The 20,131-nt window shown below is 46.0% G+C and overlaps 1 protein-coding gene across 1 annotated transcript in view; it reads right to left on the bottom strand.

Moving 5' to 3' along the window:
- IL1R2 (interleukin 1 receptor type 2) overlaps nucleotides 1-20,131 on the bottom strand; it is a 39,597-nt gene that overhangs the window by 6,087 nt on the left and 13,379 nt on the right. Inside the window, exons 5-10 of the mRNA XM_060116968.1 lie at nucleotides 12,706-12,782; nucleotides 11,143-11,270; nucleotides 10,363-10,621; nucleotides 4,274-4,454; nucleotides 2,662-2,833; nucleotides 486-548 (exon numbers count right to left, since the gene is read on the bottom strand). Of these exons, the coding sequence (XP_059972951.1) occupies nucleotides 486-548; nucleotides 2,662-2,833; nucleotides 4,274-4,454; nucleotides 10,363-10,621; nucleotides 11,143-11,270; nucleotides 12,706-12,782 (880 nt within the window). The remainder of the gene's footprint in view (nucleotides 1-485; nucleotides 549-2,661; nucleotides 2,834-4,273; nucleotides 4,455-10,362; nucleotides 10,622-11,142; nucleotides 11,271-12,705; nucleotides 12,783-20,131) is intronic.

Below are 20,131 nucleotides of genomic sequence, written 5' to 3' on the forward strand. Positions count from 1 at the left end.
AGGATGGTGAAAAATGGTGAAAACCTCTGTCATGCATTTTCATTAACTCCCTTGACCCGCTGACCAGCTATTTTGGCGATAAGAAACTGTCTCTGGGGGGACCAGCAGGGGCAGAGCCGGAGTCTTGGGGAAATGCTGAGCGTCAGCCACGTATTGGTAAAGTGAATTATTTTAAATACACCACAGGTGCTGACTTTCTGGGGCATCATGCCTTAATCCTTTCATGCAGTTAACAGCTACTAGAATGTTCTGATTTTTGCACTGAGATTTTTCTAGGCAGGGTTTTCAAGAAGCAAAGCGTACATGTTTTCAGATAATGCCATTACTGACAGGATTTGGTAAAGGGAAATGTTCCCTCTCATTTGCTATTTCCCGCTGGGGTAGAGGGACCTGCAAACCCCATGGCAGCCGCAGTCGGTGACACAGGGGTCCTGGGGCCCCAGCTTTGGGACTGCAGGCATCCAGGTGGGTTACACGGTCCTTACCCAGTGAAGCTGAGATGGTCTGGTGGGGGGAGATGATCACGGGAATCGTCTCCTCTTCTCTTTCTGAGAAAGATACGAGGAAAAGAGATTCAGTTAGGAAAGCCTTCCTTGGAAGCTGAGGGTCAGGGTCTATTGTTTAGCTAATTAACTAAATTATCCTTTACAGTAGGGCCAGCCATTGTGAGACTTGGCTTTTGCCTGGCAAAGGAAACCGGCTCTCCACGAAATTGAGCCTCTTTGGCCAATGCTTTTCCCAGAAGAGAGATGACTGGAAGAAGCCACAGTTAAACACACATTCCACGAACAGATGTTCTCCGCTCTGTGGTAACAATTAACCATTCCGCTCCCCGGCTTGCTGAATGAACCCTTAACAGGAACCTTCACACTGTCCACAGGATAGGTCTTACCCCAGAGGCTCCTGGCCCCAAAGTATCTCTCCCCACTCCCTCCCTGCCATCCCATGCACCTACCACAGAACCCTGGCGTCGCTTCCAAAGAAATAAAAAATAAAAAAGGCACAGGGGCCCCAGAACCACCTGTTCGTGATGCTAACCCCATACTGAGTGATAAACAGAGTAACCCAGCTTGGCCACCAGAGCTTTTTAGTTGAGGTGATTGACCCTTTGGCGGGGGGGAATTGGAACCCAGCTCCCTGAGAGGCAGATCTCCCAGCAACTGGAAGAAACTGGGCACCTGAACGGGAGCAGAAAGGACAGTGTATGGGGGTGGACGAAGAGCTCCGCTCCATCCCCACCTCTTCCACTAAAGAGCATTTGAAACCCTAACGGGAGTAAGCATTATGCAGCATCCCAGGAAAGCCCAGGGAGCAGCCGGCTTCTCCACCATGACCGGGAGCTTTTCCCTCCCCTCACGGTCACAGGGCTGCTGCACAGAGGCTGGGAGCAGAGAGGGGACAAGAACGCCCCAAGGACGAGACGTTAATTCATCCAGGGGTCCCAGTTCCAGGCTGCATCAGCATCACCGACACGGGGGTGGTGGGGGTGTTCAACACAGACTGCTCATCGTTTCTGATTCAGTAGGTCTGGGATGGGGCCTGAGATTCTGCAGGTCTGATGAGTACCCTGGTGATGCCGCCACCGTCGCCGCCGCCGCTGGCCGAGGACCACCCTTTGAGAACGGCTGAGACACAGCATGGCCCGGACACAGGATTATAGGTAGGTTGGCGCCGCCTAGTGTTCCTGTGCAGTATCACATGAACAGGATAATTCGGGGCCCCTTCAAAGGCACGGGATTCTCAGGGATCCCCGCTGTGCAGGAGCAAGGGGTTGATGTGAATGAATCTTCACAAGACGTTAAAAGAAAATAATCTAGAGATTTCCATTCATGGGAGACGCGATGTTCCCTGTAGTAAAACTGAATCTCTGGATTCTCTGGGAGAAAAAATCTTTCCCCTCACAGACCAATCATGGAAACTTAATATAGTTCCAATGCTCTCTGAAATGCCCTTAAAAGACTCCAGTTGTGCAGTTACTCCGTGTATAAAACAAAGAAAAGCGCCATACTTTCCAGGTCAGGGGCCAGAACTGCATCACTTGTGTGCCCTTTGCACCAAGCTTGATGCCCCACACGTAAGAGGCATGGAGGAAACCGTGGATAAACTTGACATGCTAATCAGTACTGTTCACAAGATTATTTTCATGTAGAACTCATTTAAACCAATGAGATCCCTCACTATTTAAAATCCTGGTTTCAAGGGTAACTAGACCTGCTTGGGAAAGACCAGAAAAGGGCAATTTTCACTACATATGCCAATGCATAGCCTCCTCACGGAAAAATCCAATAAAATCCTAGTATCCTAGAATTATACACAAAGTTATGGCGACCGTGTCCTGATAGCTGGCCCTGGAGGTGCAAGCCTTCCAAAGGGACCTTCCAAGAGAACCACTGCTTGGCTCCCTCTAGTGGTGTATGTTTTAGCCTCAGACTCGGAACCCTGTCTACTACCCAGGGATTCACCATTCCTCATGAAAACACCCTGCTTCCTCTCTTTCCAAGTGTCCTACACATCTTAGAAACCTGATGCTTAGAGAGTTGCCATATCTGTTTTCCTTTCATACCAAAAGACATTCAAAGAATTCTGCGGGAACCCTAATTTTTTCCTTGCATGCTTGTTGCTGAACCAGGGTGCAGAGGTACCTTGATGGCAAGTACTCACTCTTAACACGGAGTTTGATATTCCTGGTGATGTTGTATTGCCTGCCTCTGTGGGCAAACGTCATGGCACACCGATAATAGCCCGCATCCTCCAGAGACACATTGTTTACCAGTAAGCGAGTTCCCCTCACACTTAGAAATTTCTCGTTGTCTTGATCCAAAGGGGCAGAATCCTTAAGAGAAAATGTTTTTCAAAGTTACGCTATATCTTAATTGACATCTCAGAAACTATGAACAGCATTGCTATTATCCGTCACTGTTGAATCTGCAATCCAAGAATCGCTCTGATATTTACTTTGCAAATATTGTCCTTTGGGACATGCTTTTAACTGTATTTTTACAAGGGGGAGTTTGTTAGCATATAACACAGGATGGCTGGGTTTGTTTAACCAGAGGAAAACCCCTCACTTGGCATTTTTATGCTCTTACAAAACCAAGAGCTCCATAATTGGGCAGGCTAACTCCTAGGAGCTGGCTGCTTACTTTCTCCAAAGATCATTTAAAAGTTCCCAATATTAAATTGACATCCTATAGATATCTTGTAGTTAGAATACCAGTCAACTGGTCAACCTATTTTTTTTTTTTTTTTTTTTTTTTTTTTTTGTGGTATGCGGGCCTCTCACTGTTGTGGCCTCTCCCGTTGCGGAGCACAGGCTCCGGACGCGCAGGCCCAGCGGCCATGGCTCACGGGCCCAGCCGCTCCGCGGCATATGGGATCCTCCCAGACCGGGGCACGAACCCGTATCCCCTGCATTGGCAGGCGGACTCTCAACCACTGCGCCACCAGGGAGGCCCAGTCAACCTATTTTTTGATTAAAGGGTTAGTTTCTATCCATTTTTAAACAAATAACTGTACTTTTCAGTATCAATCTATGGTGTATATCAGGAGTCAGCAACTTTTTCTGTAAAGGGCCAGAGAGTAAATATTTTAGGCCTACGGTCCACGTGGCCTCTGTTCAACTGCCGTTGCCCCACGAAAACACAGAAATAAATGAGCGTGTCCCGGTAAAACATTACTGATAGACACTGAGATTTGAGTTTTATATCATTTTCACGGGTCATGAAATATTCGTCTTTTTTTTTTAACCATTTAAACAAGTGAAAACTAAGCTGGTGAACATAGAAACATGGGTGGCAGCTCAATGTTTGGCCCTGGCTGTCATTTGCCCACACCTGGTCTAAACAAGGGAGCCAATGATAGTAGATATTTATTCAGCCAGTCAAGACACGAAATTGTGTTTATATTTTACTCCTTTAACTCAAAGGTTGATTTCTATGTGCTTTCAAAAAACTCTATCAATATGTGTATCAAGTTGTTAAATAGTTCTTTCTAAAAATTTCTATAGACAAACAACAGAGTAAAAAGCTATTTTCTTCAGCTGTTATTTATTCTGCATTCATTTCCACTCTGTCTTTTCAAATCACCATCTGAGAACACTTACCTAAGCCCTATAAAAACTAATAGAGTATACTAATCATGGTCCTTTTTAAAATCACTGGTTTAAAAAAACAGAAATATAAAAGTGAACATATTGTCTTCAAATGAGTATTTTATATCTTTCCTATGGCTCATCAAACACATTTTCATTAAACGGCAATTCTTAAAGATGTACCTTGTACCATCGAATCTTCACATCAGTTTTGTTCCCGATGAATTCACTCAGATCAGGACAAACCAATAACCCAGAGGCTGACAAGGTTACAATTTGCGGGTAGAAGATGAGAGGCAGGGAAGCTTCTGTCTTCTCAAAAACCCTGAGCTCAACAGACATTTCGTCACAGTAAGAGGCATTTCTGATTTAAAAGGGAAAAAAAGGAATAATAAATGGCAAGGCAAAATGAAAATAAAACTAAGTGGAATTAAGAATAATTCCCCAATCTTATTAAATTCTGCATTCTGTATTTTCCTCATTCGTATTGCAGTACTTTTGTCCCTTGTCCTTTTGAATCTTTGGAGCACACACACAAAAAAACAAAAAAACAAAACACATCATAAGTGTCATATAGAAATGGTGATATATTCTGCATGTTTCCAAAAAGGACCCTCCACAAGCCTGATTCCAAGACCATTGAGGGCCAGTAAAAAACCCTCAAGTCCTCTTCAAAGGGGCCTAAGCCCTTCCAGGTTCCGGGGGAGGTTCTTGATCACAGCCCCAGTATGCTCCAAATTCCTGGTCCAGGCAACCTTATCTAGATGGAGACATTGTTTCCTAAGAGCCACTGTTTCCATATAAAGAAAATCCTCTTTACTTCTCTTGGAAATCATTTATCAACTGCAGTCAAATTTCAGAAAACTGCTGAGCACTTTGTATAAGCTCTAGAAATGATTTTTGCAATACTGCACAGGGGAAATTAACTTGGTAAATTTGTTTGTTTGGTTTTTATTTATTTATGTGGTGGGTCTAACTATAATCACAATATCATCATTCTATCAAGACCCTAGAACTGGGGAAAGGACAGAGGCAAAACAGTGACAGAAACACAGACGATGTGGAGGGAAGGACAGAGGATATTAATTCAAACAATTTTTTTAAGTAGAAAAACATAAAGATATAATTAGCTCAGCTAAGCTGCTGGTGACCTACCTAAGAAACACTGGACGTCAACACAGACAATGAGCATGTGTGTTTTATGGGGTTGGGAGGGAGGGGTACAGCAAAATGTAAAAAAATTCTATACCCAAAGAAGGAACAAAATGTGCAAATTATATGTGAAAGTAGTAAGTGATAAATGCTTACTACCCGAAAGCAAAAAGAAATTAATTCAAATATATAATGCCAATATCTATATTCTACTTCATATCTGGTTGAAGAAAGGAAAAAGATGAAAAACATTTTATGCACGAAGAAATGCAGACAGCTATCACCTTGAAGAATGCATAATCTCACTGCAAATCGAAGAAATGCTAATGAGGGCAAGTCTGAAGAACAGAGCACACCTGAAAATAGCCCTCCCAGCAGCTTCTGGGGAGGAGAGCATGCCAGGCTCTGTGCTCTGCAATACATCATTTCATTTATTCTCCAACCCTGCGATACTACTGTATCACTTTTAGATGAGGAAAGTTAGGTATACAGAAAGTAAGTAAATTCCTAAGGCTATAGAGCCTCTAAGAGGTCAAACCAAGGTTAGCAGCCAGTAGGGCTGTGGGAAAACCTGTAAATCAGGGCATTACATCCAGACACCAAGCTTACGAGACATATTGAGAGTTACAAACCTGTTCACATTACTGATCTGGTCATCCCCCTTGGGCAACAACCCCCCCCCCCCGTGGAAATAACTCAAAAGAAAGATGGGTGGGGAAATCATTTGGTCACCACGCATATTCCCCATGTAGTGTGGCAGCCCCACAGCAAAGAGGTGGTTGTCATTTGTACCATCCACCAGATATGTCCTGTCCCCCATCCAGAGCAGACGGTGGGGTTACAGGTCCTGGCACTGAGACTTGGGAGCTGCGTGGCCCAGCAGCATCACCTTGCCCACCCTGATGAACAGAACAGCTATGTGGGTTCTAGGTCACAAAATTATAAACAGCACAGGAGCAGGGCCGTTTTATGCCCTGTGACTGTAAATGCCAAAGGGCATTATGGCAGCTGCTGGTGATGCTCGCTCTATTAGACCCCAATCCCGAAGCTGGAAGAGAGTTTGAGAGGTCAGCCAGGGGAACTCTCCCACGAGCTACAAAAGATTAACCCACACCGGGTTTCCCTGGCCTCTCAATCTCAGATCTCTTTTTTCTACAAGAATACAAAACAAAATAAGGTATTAAGCACAAATTTATTAATCAAGTATAAAAACAAACTTTAAGGCAAATATGACAGCTAACATCTCCCTAATTTTTGCATATTATCACTTCAGTAGTAAATAAGTCTTGCATTTGGGGAAAGAAAGGCCATTTCCATGTGCATACTGACACCTACAATGGTGCTCCCCATACTCTATGCTTCATATGCCATGATTTCACAGAACCCTCCCAACAAACCTCCTTACAAAGGAGAAAACTGAGGCCCATAAATATCAAATAATAAGACCAAGGTCCTACCAGGTAGCAAATGAGGACTAAGATTCACATCCATATCATTCTGACTCCAAATTCCATTCTATTTCTACCACGCTATTAAGTTTTCCTCGTAGTATTCCTTAGAAAAACGTTAGAATTTTTGACACTAAGAAGGAAAGAAAAATTATGCATTTATAGCTATTGTAAAATCAGATATCCAGGGACTTCCCTGGTGGCGCAGTGGTTAAAAGTCCGCCTGCCAATTCAGGCGACACAGGTTCAAGCCCTGGTCCGGGAAGATCCCACATGCTGCGGAGCAACTAAGTCCATGCACCACAACTACTGACCCTGCACTCTAGAGCTCACGAGCCACAACTACTGAGCCCACGTGCCACAACTACTGAAGCCCGTGCGCCTAGAGCACGTGCTCTGCAACAAGAGAAGCCACCACAATAGAAAGCCCGTGCACCACAACGAAGAGTAGCTCCTGCTCACCGCAACTAGGGAAAGCCCGTGCGCAGCAACGAAGACCCAACACAGCCAAAACTAAAAATAAATATATTGATTAATTGTTTTATTTATTTTTTATTTTTTTTCTATGTCCATGTTTTAATAATAAAAAATAAAAAGTGAAAAATACAGATGAAATCAAATTTAATAAAATATATTTTTTTAAAAATCAGATATCCACATTTCTCTGATATGAAAATATGAGATTGTCTGCCTGCTTCCATTGACAGGACTGAAAACACACACACACACACACACACACCATCTAGGACTGGGGTTGATATTGTCTGAAATTCTCCCATTCACCAGTAATTTCTTTGTGCTGAGAATGTCACTTTCTTTGGCTGTCTTTCTAAATGTAAATACTCATAGGCACAGTTTCTCCTTAAGTCAAATGAGTTTATGAAATCTGGGGAGACTCTGAAGCTGGCTGGTGAGGATGATTAGAGCCTTGGGGTAGAAGAAAGGCAGCAGCTGAAGAAACAAGGCCAAGAAGAGTATTTCCCAGTCACGCCAATGGTCTGCCCTAATCCTTTCAGAAGAACTAACTCAGGAAATGTTTAAGGCTGCCAACACTAGGCCTACAACTTTCTCCTTCAAGAAGCAGCAAGGTATGCCTAGACCGTTCAATGGGGAAAGGACGGTCTTTTCAATAAAAGATCTTAGGAAAACAGGTTAGCCACATGCAAAAGAATGAAGTTGGCCCATGAACTTACCCATATACAAAATTTAACTCAAAATGGATCAAAGACCAAAACATAAGAGCCAAAAACTATAAAAATGTTTAGAAGAAAACACAGAGGGAAAGCTTCATGGCATTAGACATGATTTCTTGGCTATGACATAAAAAGCACAGGCAACGAAAGAAAAATTAGATAAATTGAACTTCATCAAAATTTAAAACTTTTGTCCATCAAAGGACATTATCAGCAGAGTGAAAAGGCAACCCATGGAATGCAAGAAAATATTTGCATGTCATATATCTGGTAAGGCATTGATATCCAGAATACATAAGGAATTCCTACAACTCAAAAACAAATAAACAAGCAACTTGATTTTAAAGTGGGAAAATGACTTGAATGGACATTTCTCCAAAGAAGATACACAGATGGCCAGTAAAGCAAATGGAAAGGTGCTCAAGATCACTAATCATTAGGGAAATGCAAATCAAAATCACAGTGATACTACCAAATGTAAAATAGATAGCTAGTGGGAAGCAGCTGCATAGCACAGGGAGATCAGCTCAGTGCTTTGTGACCACCTAGAGGGGTGGGATATGGGGATATATGTATACATATAGCTGATTCATTTTGTTAGACAGCAGAAACTAACACAACATTGTAAAGCAATTATACCCCAATAAAGATGTTAAAAAAAAATCACGGTGATATACCACTTCACCCCCATCAGAATGGCTATTAAAAAACAGAAAATAATAAGTGTTGGTAAGGATGTTGAGAAATTGGAACCCTTGTACATTCCTGGAGGGAATGTAAAATAGTCTGGCCACTGTGGAAAACAATTTAAGTTCCTCAAAATTAAATATAGAATTACCATACGATCCACCAATTCCATTTCTGGGTATATACTCAAAAGAATTGAAATCGGGGACTCAAATTTTTGTACAGGCATGTACAAACAGCATTATTCACAACAACCAAAAGGCAGAAGCAGCCTAAGTGTCCCTTGATGGATAAATGGATAAACAAAATATGGCATGTACAGTTGACCCTTGAACAACACAGGTTTGAACTGTGTGGGTCCACTTGTACACAAATTTTTTTCAATAGTAAATACTACAGTATCACACAATCCATGTTGGTTGGATCCACGGAGGCAAAACTGAGGATACTGAGGAACCGTGGAAACTGAAGGCTGACTATAAGTTATATGCAGATTGTTGACTTTAGGGGTTGGTGCCCCTCACCCCCGTGTGGTTCAAGGGTCAACTGTACATATAATGGAATATTATTCAGCCCTAAAAAGGAAGGAAATTTTGACACCTGCTACAACATGGATGAACCTTGAAGACGTTGTGCTGAGTGAAATAAGCCAGTCACGAAAGGACAAATACTGTGGTACTTGGAATATGAGATACTTGGAATAGTCAAATTCATCGAGACAGAATAAAGGTAGAATGTGGGTTGCCAGGAGCTGGTGGGGAGGGGACATTGAAGAGTTGTTCAGTGGGGACAGAGTTTCAGCTTGGGAAGATGAAAAGAGTTCTGGAGCTGGATGGTGGTGATGGTCACACAAACCATGTGACTGTACTTAACACAACTGAATGGTACACTTAAAAAGGGTTAAAATGGTAAATTTTTTCTTTTCTTTTCGTGCAGTATGCGGGCCTCTCACTGTTGTGGCGTTTCCCGTTGCAGAGCACAGGCTCCAGATGCGCAGGCCCAGCGGCCATGGCTCACGGGCCCAGCCGCTCCGCGGCATGTGGGATCCTCCCAGACCGGGGCACGAACCCGTGTCCCCTGCATCAGCAGGCGGATTCTCAACCACTGCACCACCAGGGAAGCCCCTAAAACGGTAAATTTTATATTATGCTTATGTTACCACAATTAAAGGAGAAAAAAAGCAACAGGACAATGAGGAAGGGGACTACACCCCAGGAGCTGTGGGTTCCAGCCTCACCTCCACACCCACCGCCTGGGAGAACTTTATAAGTGAGCTTGGTTCCCCCAGGTGTGCAATAAGCAGTTGGATTAACTTCTTCCTGAAGTCTCACCTGGGTCTCCAGTTCTACTCAGTGTTCTACATCTATTTCTTGGGTCCTTGTGGATTCAGCAGTGAACCAAACAAACCAAGTCCCTGTCCTCTGGAATTTACGTTCTAACAGGGTAGATAAGCCTTAAGTACATAAAACACATATATGTGTGACAGATGAGGAAAAACAAGCACAGGGTAAGGGGAGAGTGACAGGAGTCCTGCTTTAGATAAAGTGGCCAGGGACGTCCTCTCCATAGAGGTGACACTTGAGCAGAGACTTCAGTGAAGCGAGAGAGGGCGCCATGAGGACATCTGTGGACAGGCTCTCAGGTAGGAGGTATTTCAGTGACAGTGAAGCGGACGTAAGGTGGGTTCCCACCTGTGCGCTGGGTTTTGAAATCCAGGTTGTCATGGAAACGCCATGCAAGCATCCATTCTGCAAGGGCCCCCCCTTCCCACCCTCATCCCAGAGGGACTGACCTGACAGTGCAGATGTAGGTGCCAGAGTCCCCCCGCAAGGCTGGCACAATCCAGAGGCTGCCGTCCTGGACCCACACACGCATCTCTTCCTCCCCTGGGACCATCGTGGTGGAGTCGTTTCTACGCCATGTCACATTGAGGTGGATGCTAGCAGAGTCCCAGTATGGCACCTGGGGGCACCTCATGGCCACAGCCTCCCCTTCTACCTTGAACCTGGTTTTGGGATGCCTGCCATGAAATTGGCAGCTTCCTACAGCCACTGAAGGACAAAGAACCCACAGTCAGGCTTTAGGTCCATCCGAGGAAGCCACATGCCCCGGACAACGTGGGGGCCCCATGAACCCCTCCTCTCACAAAGATCTCAGAACTCCCAAATAACAAGATTAGGGCGACTATCAAGTCCCCTCAACATTCTGTGGGAAAAGTTAAGTCAGGTTCACATGATGACAAAAAAAGTTTGGCCTTATTTTTGACTTGTTGATGCCTTATCATTCAAAGTCGATCTCGACTGAGTTCAGCTTAGTTGCAGCAGGTCGTATGGTTAAAATCCAAAGGCACCTTTTGTCAAGGGCAAAAGCAGGGTCTCTTTGGTTTGCTCCTTTGGCAGAAATGACCGATGCCCAGAGCAAGCTCATGCACCAGAGGAGATGGGCAAGAGGAAGACTCCATCACCTACCATCACCTTGCTTTTTGAGGACAACAGAACCTCCCTAGAGAAGCAACTCCTTTCCCCAGAGAAGCTGCAGCACGTCCCCTCCAGCTGAAAGAGTCACTTCTTACCCATGTGTTCCTCAGGCTGGATGGTGAAGACAGAGACACACATCATCAACATGGACCAGGTGAATATCACTCCCGGGAACTTCTGGAGGACACAAGAGGTGGAGACCCCAGGTCCAGCACCCCACAGCCTAGAGGAGGACACAGAGGAGGGGTCACCAAGAACCACTGATGCCCAAAGAGAGAACCCCTTGAGGATGGTCCCTGGGATGGGTTCTGGAGGTTTCCCCTGATGACCAAAACCCTTTTGCCTGGATTTTTTAACAAGAAAACTCAAATTTTTGAATTTATTCCTCTACAGCAACTTTCACTGGAATATCCGGAGTTCTGTCTCTTAAGTGTTTCTCTCTCCTGAAGCGTGCCTTAGCACTCCCTACCCCTTGGCCTGATAGGCTCTTTCCTCACCTAAGGCCACTGCTAGGGTCTGGGCTCAGGCATCACCCTTGGTGAGGTCTTTTCTGACCTTCCCGTAAAGTTGCACCACCTTCCACCCCAGTGCTCCATATTTCCTTTCCTGCTCTATTGCTCTCTATGGCGTCTATCATTAACCATGTCTCTTCTCTCCAGCATGTAAGCTCCATGTGCTCAGGACCCTACTTTATTTTATTCACCGCTGTTTCCCTAACTCCTATTTGTTGAATGAAGGGATGAGTGAATGAATCACCAGAAGTCGAAAGTCCCTTATATTTTACTCAGAGAACTCTTCCTATAGTCTTTATGGATTAACTCTTATTTTACATACAATTCTGACATACGCTGAGGGATGCAGCATACCCTCTGATCTAGAGCGTCCCCGAGGAAAAAGCAAAATGAGGGCCAAAAAGTGAATAATTTATACAAGCTCACGAAGCATTCCTCCCTACCAACCTCCCCAAGTCTGGAGTATCAGATGCCTCTGCATCTCCCCGTGGTCCCTCTCACGCTTTATCGCAGTTGCCTGTTGTATCGCTAGCTGCTGCCACAACAATACTGCTAACAAGCCAGCCCCAAACCGAATGCCATACGACACCAGTCGTTTGTTCTTGCTCACAGGTCTGTGTGTCAGACGGAGCTTGGCTGACCTAGATTAGGCTGGGTTAGTCTCGGCTCCAAGCTTCAGGTGGGACCCAAGTCAGCTCCATGGGTGTCTCACCCTCCTTGGACCAGTGACTTCCTGGGAGATGATCTTCTCATGTGATGGCAAAACTCAAACAATGTGGGCAAAAGCACTCGAGGCCTTGCTTGCTCAGAACTAGCTCACTCTTTTTGGCCCACATTCCGTTGGCCAAAGCAAGACGTGGCCAAACTGCCATCTGTGGGACCAGGAAATACCCCCACCTGTAGTGGGAGGAGTTGCAAAGTTACACCAGGAGGGGAATGAAGTGGGAGCAATCAGGCCATCCACCACACCTGTGACTTGTCTGGCTCCCACGGGTGGGGACGGCCTTGAGGACAGAGGCTGGGTCTTATTCACAGCCTTCGTAGACTACACAGTGCCCAGTTCCAGAAGTTACCAGGGAATGTGTATGATTGAAAGTCTACCAGGGAGTTGGGAGTGATGAGTGAATCCAGAAAAAACATCCTTACCCATACCTCCTCCCCATATCCTTGAAGGAGTCTGACTTTTTCTCTGTTCCTGGCACAGATGCAGTTCTGAATGTCTCCTAGTAAAACCAGATGGCTCTTAACTGGCCAGGGCAGTGTTGGCAGACAGAGGAAGTAACGCTTGCACTCTAGAAACCCCCCTCCCCATCAGAAGGCAGGGGCTCAGAGCTGCGTCCTGAGCTCCCCCACTGGTGATGAGGTGAGGGGTTGATGTGGAGGACCTGGGACTTTCCCCTTAGTTGGGTGTCCACCCCGGGCTGTCTCCCCTAAGCTCTTCCTGCTTCTACAGGGTCCTATCCTTCACGTGTTCCTGAAACGCCGACATTTCCTGTAACTTGAACCCCACCCAAGGTTCACCAGGCCACTTGCTTAGCATAAAGGTCACACCAACATTGACCACGTTGCTTTGTCCTCTTTGGGCAAGGACTAGCTTATCACGTCCCAACCATACTGGTCCCAGCCAGACTCACGAGTTCTCTAGTAAGGACATAAAAGAAACAGGAGTTAAACACACCACGTGCAATCAATACCACGTATCCAAGTAAATGAATGAAGTCAAAGACGTTGACCCAGGGACCAGTGGAACGGTTACCGCTGCTGTGCTAAATACTGAGCGTTTGTTCCTTCATTTTGCCCCCATGATGTGAATCTCTCTCCAAATCTACGGATGATGCAGTAGGATAAAGAGGTGAAGTAGCTTGGCCAACATCTCACAGCTAGTACGCGGGGGGTTGACGTTTAAACCCAGGATTGGTGATTCCAAAGCCCTTACTCTTCAAAAATATAGTTTCTGTGACAGATGGTGCTAATTTCCTCCTCCAAAGTCGGCTCCCCCAGTAACAGAACCCCCGACTCTTACCTGGGCACCGCCCCATCCCCACAAAGACTACATTTCCCATCCTCCCTTGCAACTAGGAGTGGCCACGTGACAAGATTTGGGCCAATGAAATGTCAGTGGAAATGTATGACCCTCCCAAGGTGTCAACTTAAAAGTCTCAAAAAAACGTAAAAGTCTCCAAAGTCGGTCTTGCTGCCGGCTCAGTGTGGATGTGGTGGGCGGATTGAGCCACGTGCTGAAATGGTGGGGTGACCAGAGGAGCCTGGTCCTCAGTGGCTTTGTGGAGCTACCCTCCCCGACCCCGACTGCCTCCTTTTATATGTTCAGGCTTCCTGTCATCCTCACCCTGAATCCCTAATCTCAAGGACCCCAGGGAAGGAGCCCGGCGGGTTCTGTCACGTGTGGTGTTCCCACTGCTCCTCTGACACTCAACTCTTCCAAATAAACCGTTTCTGCCCACTGACCCTGAGAAGTCATCTCAACTCTCCTCGGGTGAAAGCAGCCCCCAAGGCTCAGGCTTAAACTCTGATTGTGTGTAGGTTTGAAACCACGTTTAAAATCACTCTGACACCAGAGAGTCAGGCTGAGTCCACTCTGGGGCGGCTGCTCGCTGAACTGTCACAAAGCCAGGGAACTGGGAGGGGCTCCGAGGAATCTCATTCCATCCCTTTCTTTTCAGGTGATGAACGGGAGATGGACTTTAATTAATCCTCTCCTCAAAGTCACGCATCTGGTTGGGGTAAGAACCCTGATGATTCAACAAGGACCCTGTTCCAGTGGAACAAAATCCTACACTGTTGTTCTCCTCCGAGACCAGCCCCTCCCCATCCACCCCCGAGCCCCACCTGGGCCCCAGCCCCGCCTGGGCTTCCCAACCCCCCCGCCTGGACCCACAAGCCCCACCTGGACCCCCAGCCCCGCCTGGGCTTCCCAACCCCCCCGCCTGGACCCTCAAGTCCCACCTGGGCTTCCCAACCCCCCCCCCCGCTGGACCCCCAAGCCCCGCCTGGGCTTCCCAACTACCCCCGCCCCCGCCTGGACCCCCGGCCAAGGCAGTTTTCTCCATTCTTCTTTGTGAACTTTGGCACAATAGCTGCTTTGCTGCGACCTCTCCAGGAAGTGGCTTCAGAGGATTAAACCACAAGCACATAGCAGTGATCGTTTTCAATAACTGAAACCTCAGCAGCGGGCTGTACCCAGAACTGCCCTAGTGAGGGAGACGGTCGGTCTTTGCAGGCCCAGAGGGAAAAGTTCGTTTTGCAGAAGTTTGCAAGCAAAATGCTATTTTCCTGCCCTATTTTCTTTAAATGTGTCCTTAAATGATAGGCAATTCGACATTTCTGCTTGAATCTGAGGTGACCGTCTTACTGGAAGAAAGAAGTTTTAAAGGCAGCTCGTTCCAAGTATTTGAGTTACAATTCTGGCTTTATTTTTTCCTTTGTCAAATAACCCTGTTTCCCAGTACTCAGTGTAAGGGCACAGAAGAATAGGAGGCAAAGCAGGGCCAGGCATAAGAAAATGACCCAAAAAATGTGTGAAGAGTTGAAGAAAAGAAAAATAATGCAGTAAGGTGGAAACTGCTGATGGCCCAGCCTGAGCCAGGGGCGCCAGGGGCAGGGGGGAGGGGAGGGGGAGGGGGAGGGCACCTGAGCAGCAACCCCCTCAGCCCTCGCTAAGGCCCAGGTGACAGTACCTGCCTGTGACCCTGGGTCTGCCTCCTGCTTAAGGGTGGCACATGGAGCCTAAGGGTGTGTAGGTGTTTACTTCACCTTTTAGTTTAATTCTGAACAATTCCAACAGACTAAAAGGTTGCAGGAATAGTATAATAACACAAGTATGTGTCTTACCTGGGTTCACCAATTTTTAACATTTTGCTTTATTCTCATTTTCTCTCTCTGTTTCTTTCTGTCTGTCTGTTTCTCTCTCTCTCTCTGGGCCCCAGACCCCCTCGTTATCCCCCATCCTGTGCTTCCCAGAAACTTAGTTCCAAATGCTTTTTATTTTGCTTCAGCTTTGAACTTAAAAAAATTTCCAAGCTTAAGTTTGATGTAAATATTAATTTCCCCATAGGTTCAAGAAGTGGGGCTTCAGCCTCCCAACCCCCTGCCTGGATCCCAGCCCCACCTGGGCCACAAACACACACACACACACACACACACACACATTTTCCCCTGAACACCTGGAAGTTTATTGAGAGTAAATAAGTAAGTAAACGATAGCTCCAGAGATAAATCTTTAGGCATTTAAAAGGAGTAAAAATTTGATTCTCTAGTATATTTGAGTCTCCTCTTCATTCACCCAGAAGATGAAACTTTTCTTTATTTCCATCTTCACCTTGTTCCCAGAAGGTTTCAGGCAACTGTCCATCTCTGAGTCAGGCAGTACAGTCATCCAAAACACAAACACAAGGTGACAGATCTTGACTATTAAGGAAGACAAATAACTCTCCAGGCTTATACCTACTGCCGAGTCACATTCAGTTTGCAAAACAGATTCCTAAAAAACTGAACATGTTGTTTCAGGCATGTGGCATAAAACCTTCTGAAACCTATGGGGAAATAAATACTTACATCAAAATTAAGCTTGGATTTTTTTTTTAATTCAAAGCTGAAGCAAAATAAAAAGTATTTGGAACTAAGTCTCTGGGAAGCACAGGATGTTAGGCGTTTGAGAGGTAGGGAAGATCCTCCAGCTTCAGATACAGGGAAATACATGCCCAGGTTTGAGGCACATTTTGTTGAAAAATGTACGGGCTCAAAGCAAAAGCAGAACCCTTGAGAGAAGTCCACAAACTAGCTTTGTTCTATAGAAAAGAGAGAAGCTAGCACTTTCCCCCCAGAATTAAGGCAATTAGGAGCAGCACGGTGGGACTGCTTCTGGTCGGCATGGCTGTGTCATAACGACAGCACCTGCATGTCCTTGACCCTGATGGGGCTGGGGGGTTGGGGGGGTGGGGACAGAGTCGCTTACTGGAACCCATGGCACAGGAAGACCCATCTTTAGCAGAACAAGGCACTGGGCCACTTGGGCTGAATGTCTGACCAGGGAGAACCTGGTAAGGTTCAGACTTGGCTCCACCAAGGGCTACGCACTCTCTTTCTGTTTTACTTTCTGCCAACAAGTATCTTTCTCTTTAAAATCACCCTTTCCAAATCTACAAACAACAAATGCTGGAGAGGGTGAGGAGAAAAGGGAACCCTCTTGCACTGTTGGTGGGAATGTAAATTGATACAGCCACTATGGAGAACAGTATGGAAGTTCCTTAAAAAACTAAAAATAGGGCTTCCCTGGTGGCGAGTCCGCCTGCCGATGCAGGGGACGTGGGTTTGTGCCCCGGTCTGGGAAGATCCCACATGCAGCAGAGTGGCTGGGCCCGTGAGCCATGGCCCATGAGCCATGGCCGCTGAGCCTGCGCATCCGGAGCCTGTGCTCTGCAACGGGAGAGGCCACAGCAGTGAGAGGCCCGCGTAACGCAAAAAAAAAAAAAAAAAAAAAAAAAAAAAAAAAAAAAAAAACTAAAAATAGAATTATCTTGTGACCCAGCAATCTCACCATTGAGCATATACCCTGAGAAAACCATAATTCAAAAAGAGTCATGTACCACAATGCTCACTGCAGCTCTATTTACAATAGCCAGGACATGGAAGCAACCTAAGTGTCCATCAGTAGATGAATGGATAAAGAAGATGTGGCACATATATACAATGGAATATTACTCAGCCATAAAAAGAAACGAAACTGAGTTATTTGTAGTGAGGTGGATGGACCTAGAGACTGTCATACAGAGTGAAGTAAGTCAGAAAGAGAAAAACAAATACCATATGGTAACACATATATATGGAATCTAAAAAAAAGGTTCTGAAGAACCTAGGGGCAGGACAGGAATAAAGACGCAGATGTAGAGGATGGACTTGAGGACATGGGGAGGCAGAAGGGTAAGCTGGGACGAAGTGAGAGAGTGGTATGGACATATATACACCACCAAATGTCAAACAGATAGATAGTGGGAAGCAGCCGCATATCACAGGGAGATCAGCTCGGTGCTTTGTGTCCACCTAGAGGGGTGGGGTAGGGAGGGTGGGAGGGAGACGCAAGAGGGAGGAGATATGGGGATATATGTATACGTATAGCTGACTCACTTTGTTATAAAGCAGAAACTAACACACCACTATAAAGCAATTATACTCCAATAAAGATGTTTAAAAAAAAATCACCCTTTCCCAATGAACTTATCCACAAAACAGAAATAGAGTCACAGATGTAGAAAACAAACTTATGGTTACCAGGGGGTAAGGAGACGGGAGGGATAAACTGGGAGATTGGGATTGACATATACACACTACTATATATAAAATAGATAACTAATAAGGACCCACTGTATAGCACAGGGAGCTCTGCTCAGTACTCTGTAATGACCTCTCAGGGAACAAAATCTAAAAAAGAGGGGATATATGTATACGTATAACTGATTCACTTTGCTGTACACCTGAAACTAACACAACATTGTAAATCAACTCTACGTCAATAATATTTTTTTTAATTTTTTAAAATAAAAATAAAATAAAAAATAAATAAAATCACCCTTTCGCTGTCAAACCTTTTGAACTGGACCAACTTGTGCCCCAGGAACCATTAACCAAGAGATTCAGCAAATCAGCCCAGCTCATCCTCCCTCTCCGTCAGCTCCTCCAGTCACACCTTGCATTCCCAGTGAGCCCAAGTCATTCAGAGCCCCCGGCAGGCTGGACCATCAAGCAAAGACCCTTCCATCACCTTCCTCCTGCATCAGCCCCTCCCGCAGGCCAACCCCCAACAAGACCACTCCTCCAGCTCAGAACAGTCGCCGTCCTCCCCCAACAGGACAGACGGGGAAGCTCGATGCATGAGACCCTCGGCAGCCACGGTACGAATTCACCAAGCTTCAAATTCTCCCAGCCTGATGTTTGTGTAAAAGGGATTCATTGCTCTGAACAACTCAAGAGGGCAAAGCCCGCGGTTCTGGTAGAGCGTGTCAACCCCATTATAAACATGAAGCAACGGAAACCAACTCAGACACATTAAGTAGGTTACCCAAGGCCACAGAGCTAATGGAATCATCAGGTAGGATGTAAGCCTGAGTTGACACAGTCCACATTCTTGGTACTGGTCCTCAGCTCTGTAGGAGCATCATCACCTGGACCTAGAGGGGACTCCAGGAGCCATTAAGTTTAGCAGCCCACCCAAACAGTCTTCCCAAACCAGCATCCTCCATAGATGGCCACGCGTGCCCCTTGTAAGATGGACACTTTCAGTCTTGGAAACTACTCATGATCAGAAACTTCTGTCATTTCAGGATGCAGCTTCTCCTCCCCTTAAGTTTCACTCACTGGCCAGATTCCCCCCTGGGGGCAGCTCAGAAGAAGTCCTTCTGCATCTTCCAAGAGTCCTGAGGGTTAGGGAGTCTACACAGGAGAGCACTGTGGGAACAACATGGCCCTTAGAGTCTGGCAGGAGCAAGTGTCAGTCCTCCCTTCCTTCTGGGCTAGTTGGATGGTTCAGTGCCTCTGTGAGGCTCAGTCTGCTAGTCTGTAAAGTGGCTGCAGCTTGGCGTGCATCACAGGAGGACATAAGGTATATAAAGAGGTCAGCACAGTGCTGGCACAGAGAAAGCCCTTGACAAGTGGTCACTCTCATCAGCATCTTCCAGAAGTAGACCCAGAATCTTGGGGAGGTAAGTAATTTGCTCAAGAGCACACATCTGGCAGACCTGGGTGAGAAGTCAGAGCTTCCAGTCTGCATTCTGCCTCACTACAGCTAAAGGTCCATCACACAGCCAGAGAATGTTCTGGTGCCCTAGTCAATAGCACAGCTAATAGCTCACCAGATGCTATTCTAGAGAGGTGTGCAATTTCACCTGAAGGAATCAATGAGCCTGTGTGCATACACCCATATTATAGAAGTGTGTTTAAATTGCAAACACACAATCATAAACACACACATTCAAGGCCTATTATGGAATGCTAATGCTTTCATTCAGACATCTTAGCACAAGAGTTTTTAAGCACACAGAAGAGGAGATTGAAGCTGGGTTCCTGTCCTCACTTGACCATTAGCTATTGCTACGTGATCGTAGGCAAGCCACTGAGCCACTTACCCAGCCTGGGTCACAGTTCCTTCATCACCAAAATAAAGGTTTGGGCTGCCAAAAGCTCCCAGGTCCCTCCCAGGTGTAAAATCCTAGGGTCAAGGTCAGTCTGAACTTGAGTTTAGGCTTCATTCCTGGGCACACCTTTAATTTCTAAAGCACCAAGTCAGGGGCTCAGTCAGATAACCACTGAATTGGATCAACTCAATAGCTTAAGGTCCCATAGCTAGCAACTGGCAAAACCAGGACTCAAGACTCCTGAGTTGTCCTGGGTACTGGAGTTTCAGCCCTGTGGGGCTGCTCACTGGGTAGTGTTAACTAGTATCTGGATGCCCTGTGCTGGCATGGGACAGGAGACTTGTTATGAGCAGATGCACACCCTTTGAAATGAATGTTGCTTTCAACCCTTGTAATCTGAGAGTAATAAATGTCGCAGATATTTAAAT

The sequence above is a fragment of the Mesoplodon densirostris genome, chromosome 14 (assembly GCF_025265405.1).
Source record: "Mesoplodon densirostris isolate mMesDen1 chromosome 14, mMesDen1 primary haplotype, whole genome shotgun sequence".
Lineage (NCBI taxonomy): Eukaryota > Metazoa > Chordata > Mammalia > Artiodactyla > Ziphiidae > Mesoplodon > Mesoplodon densirostris.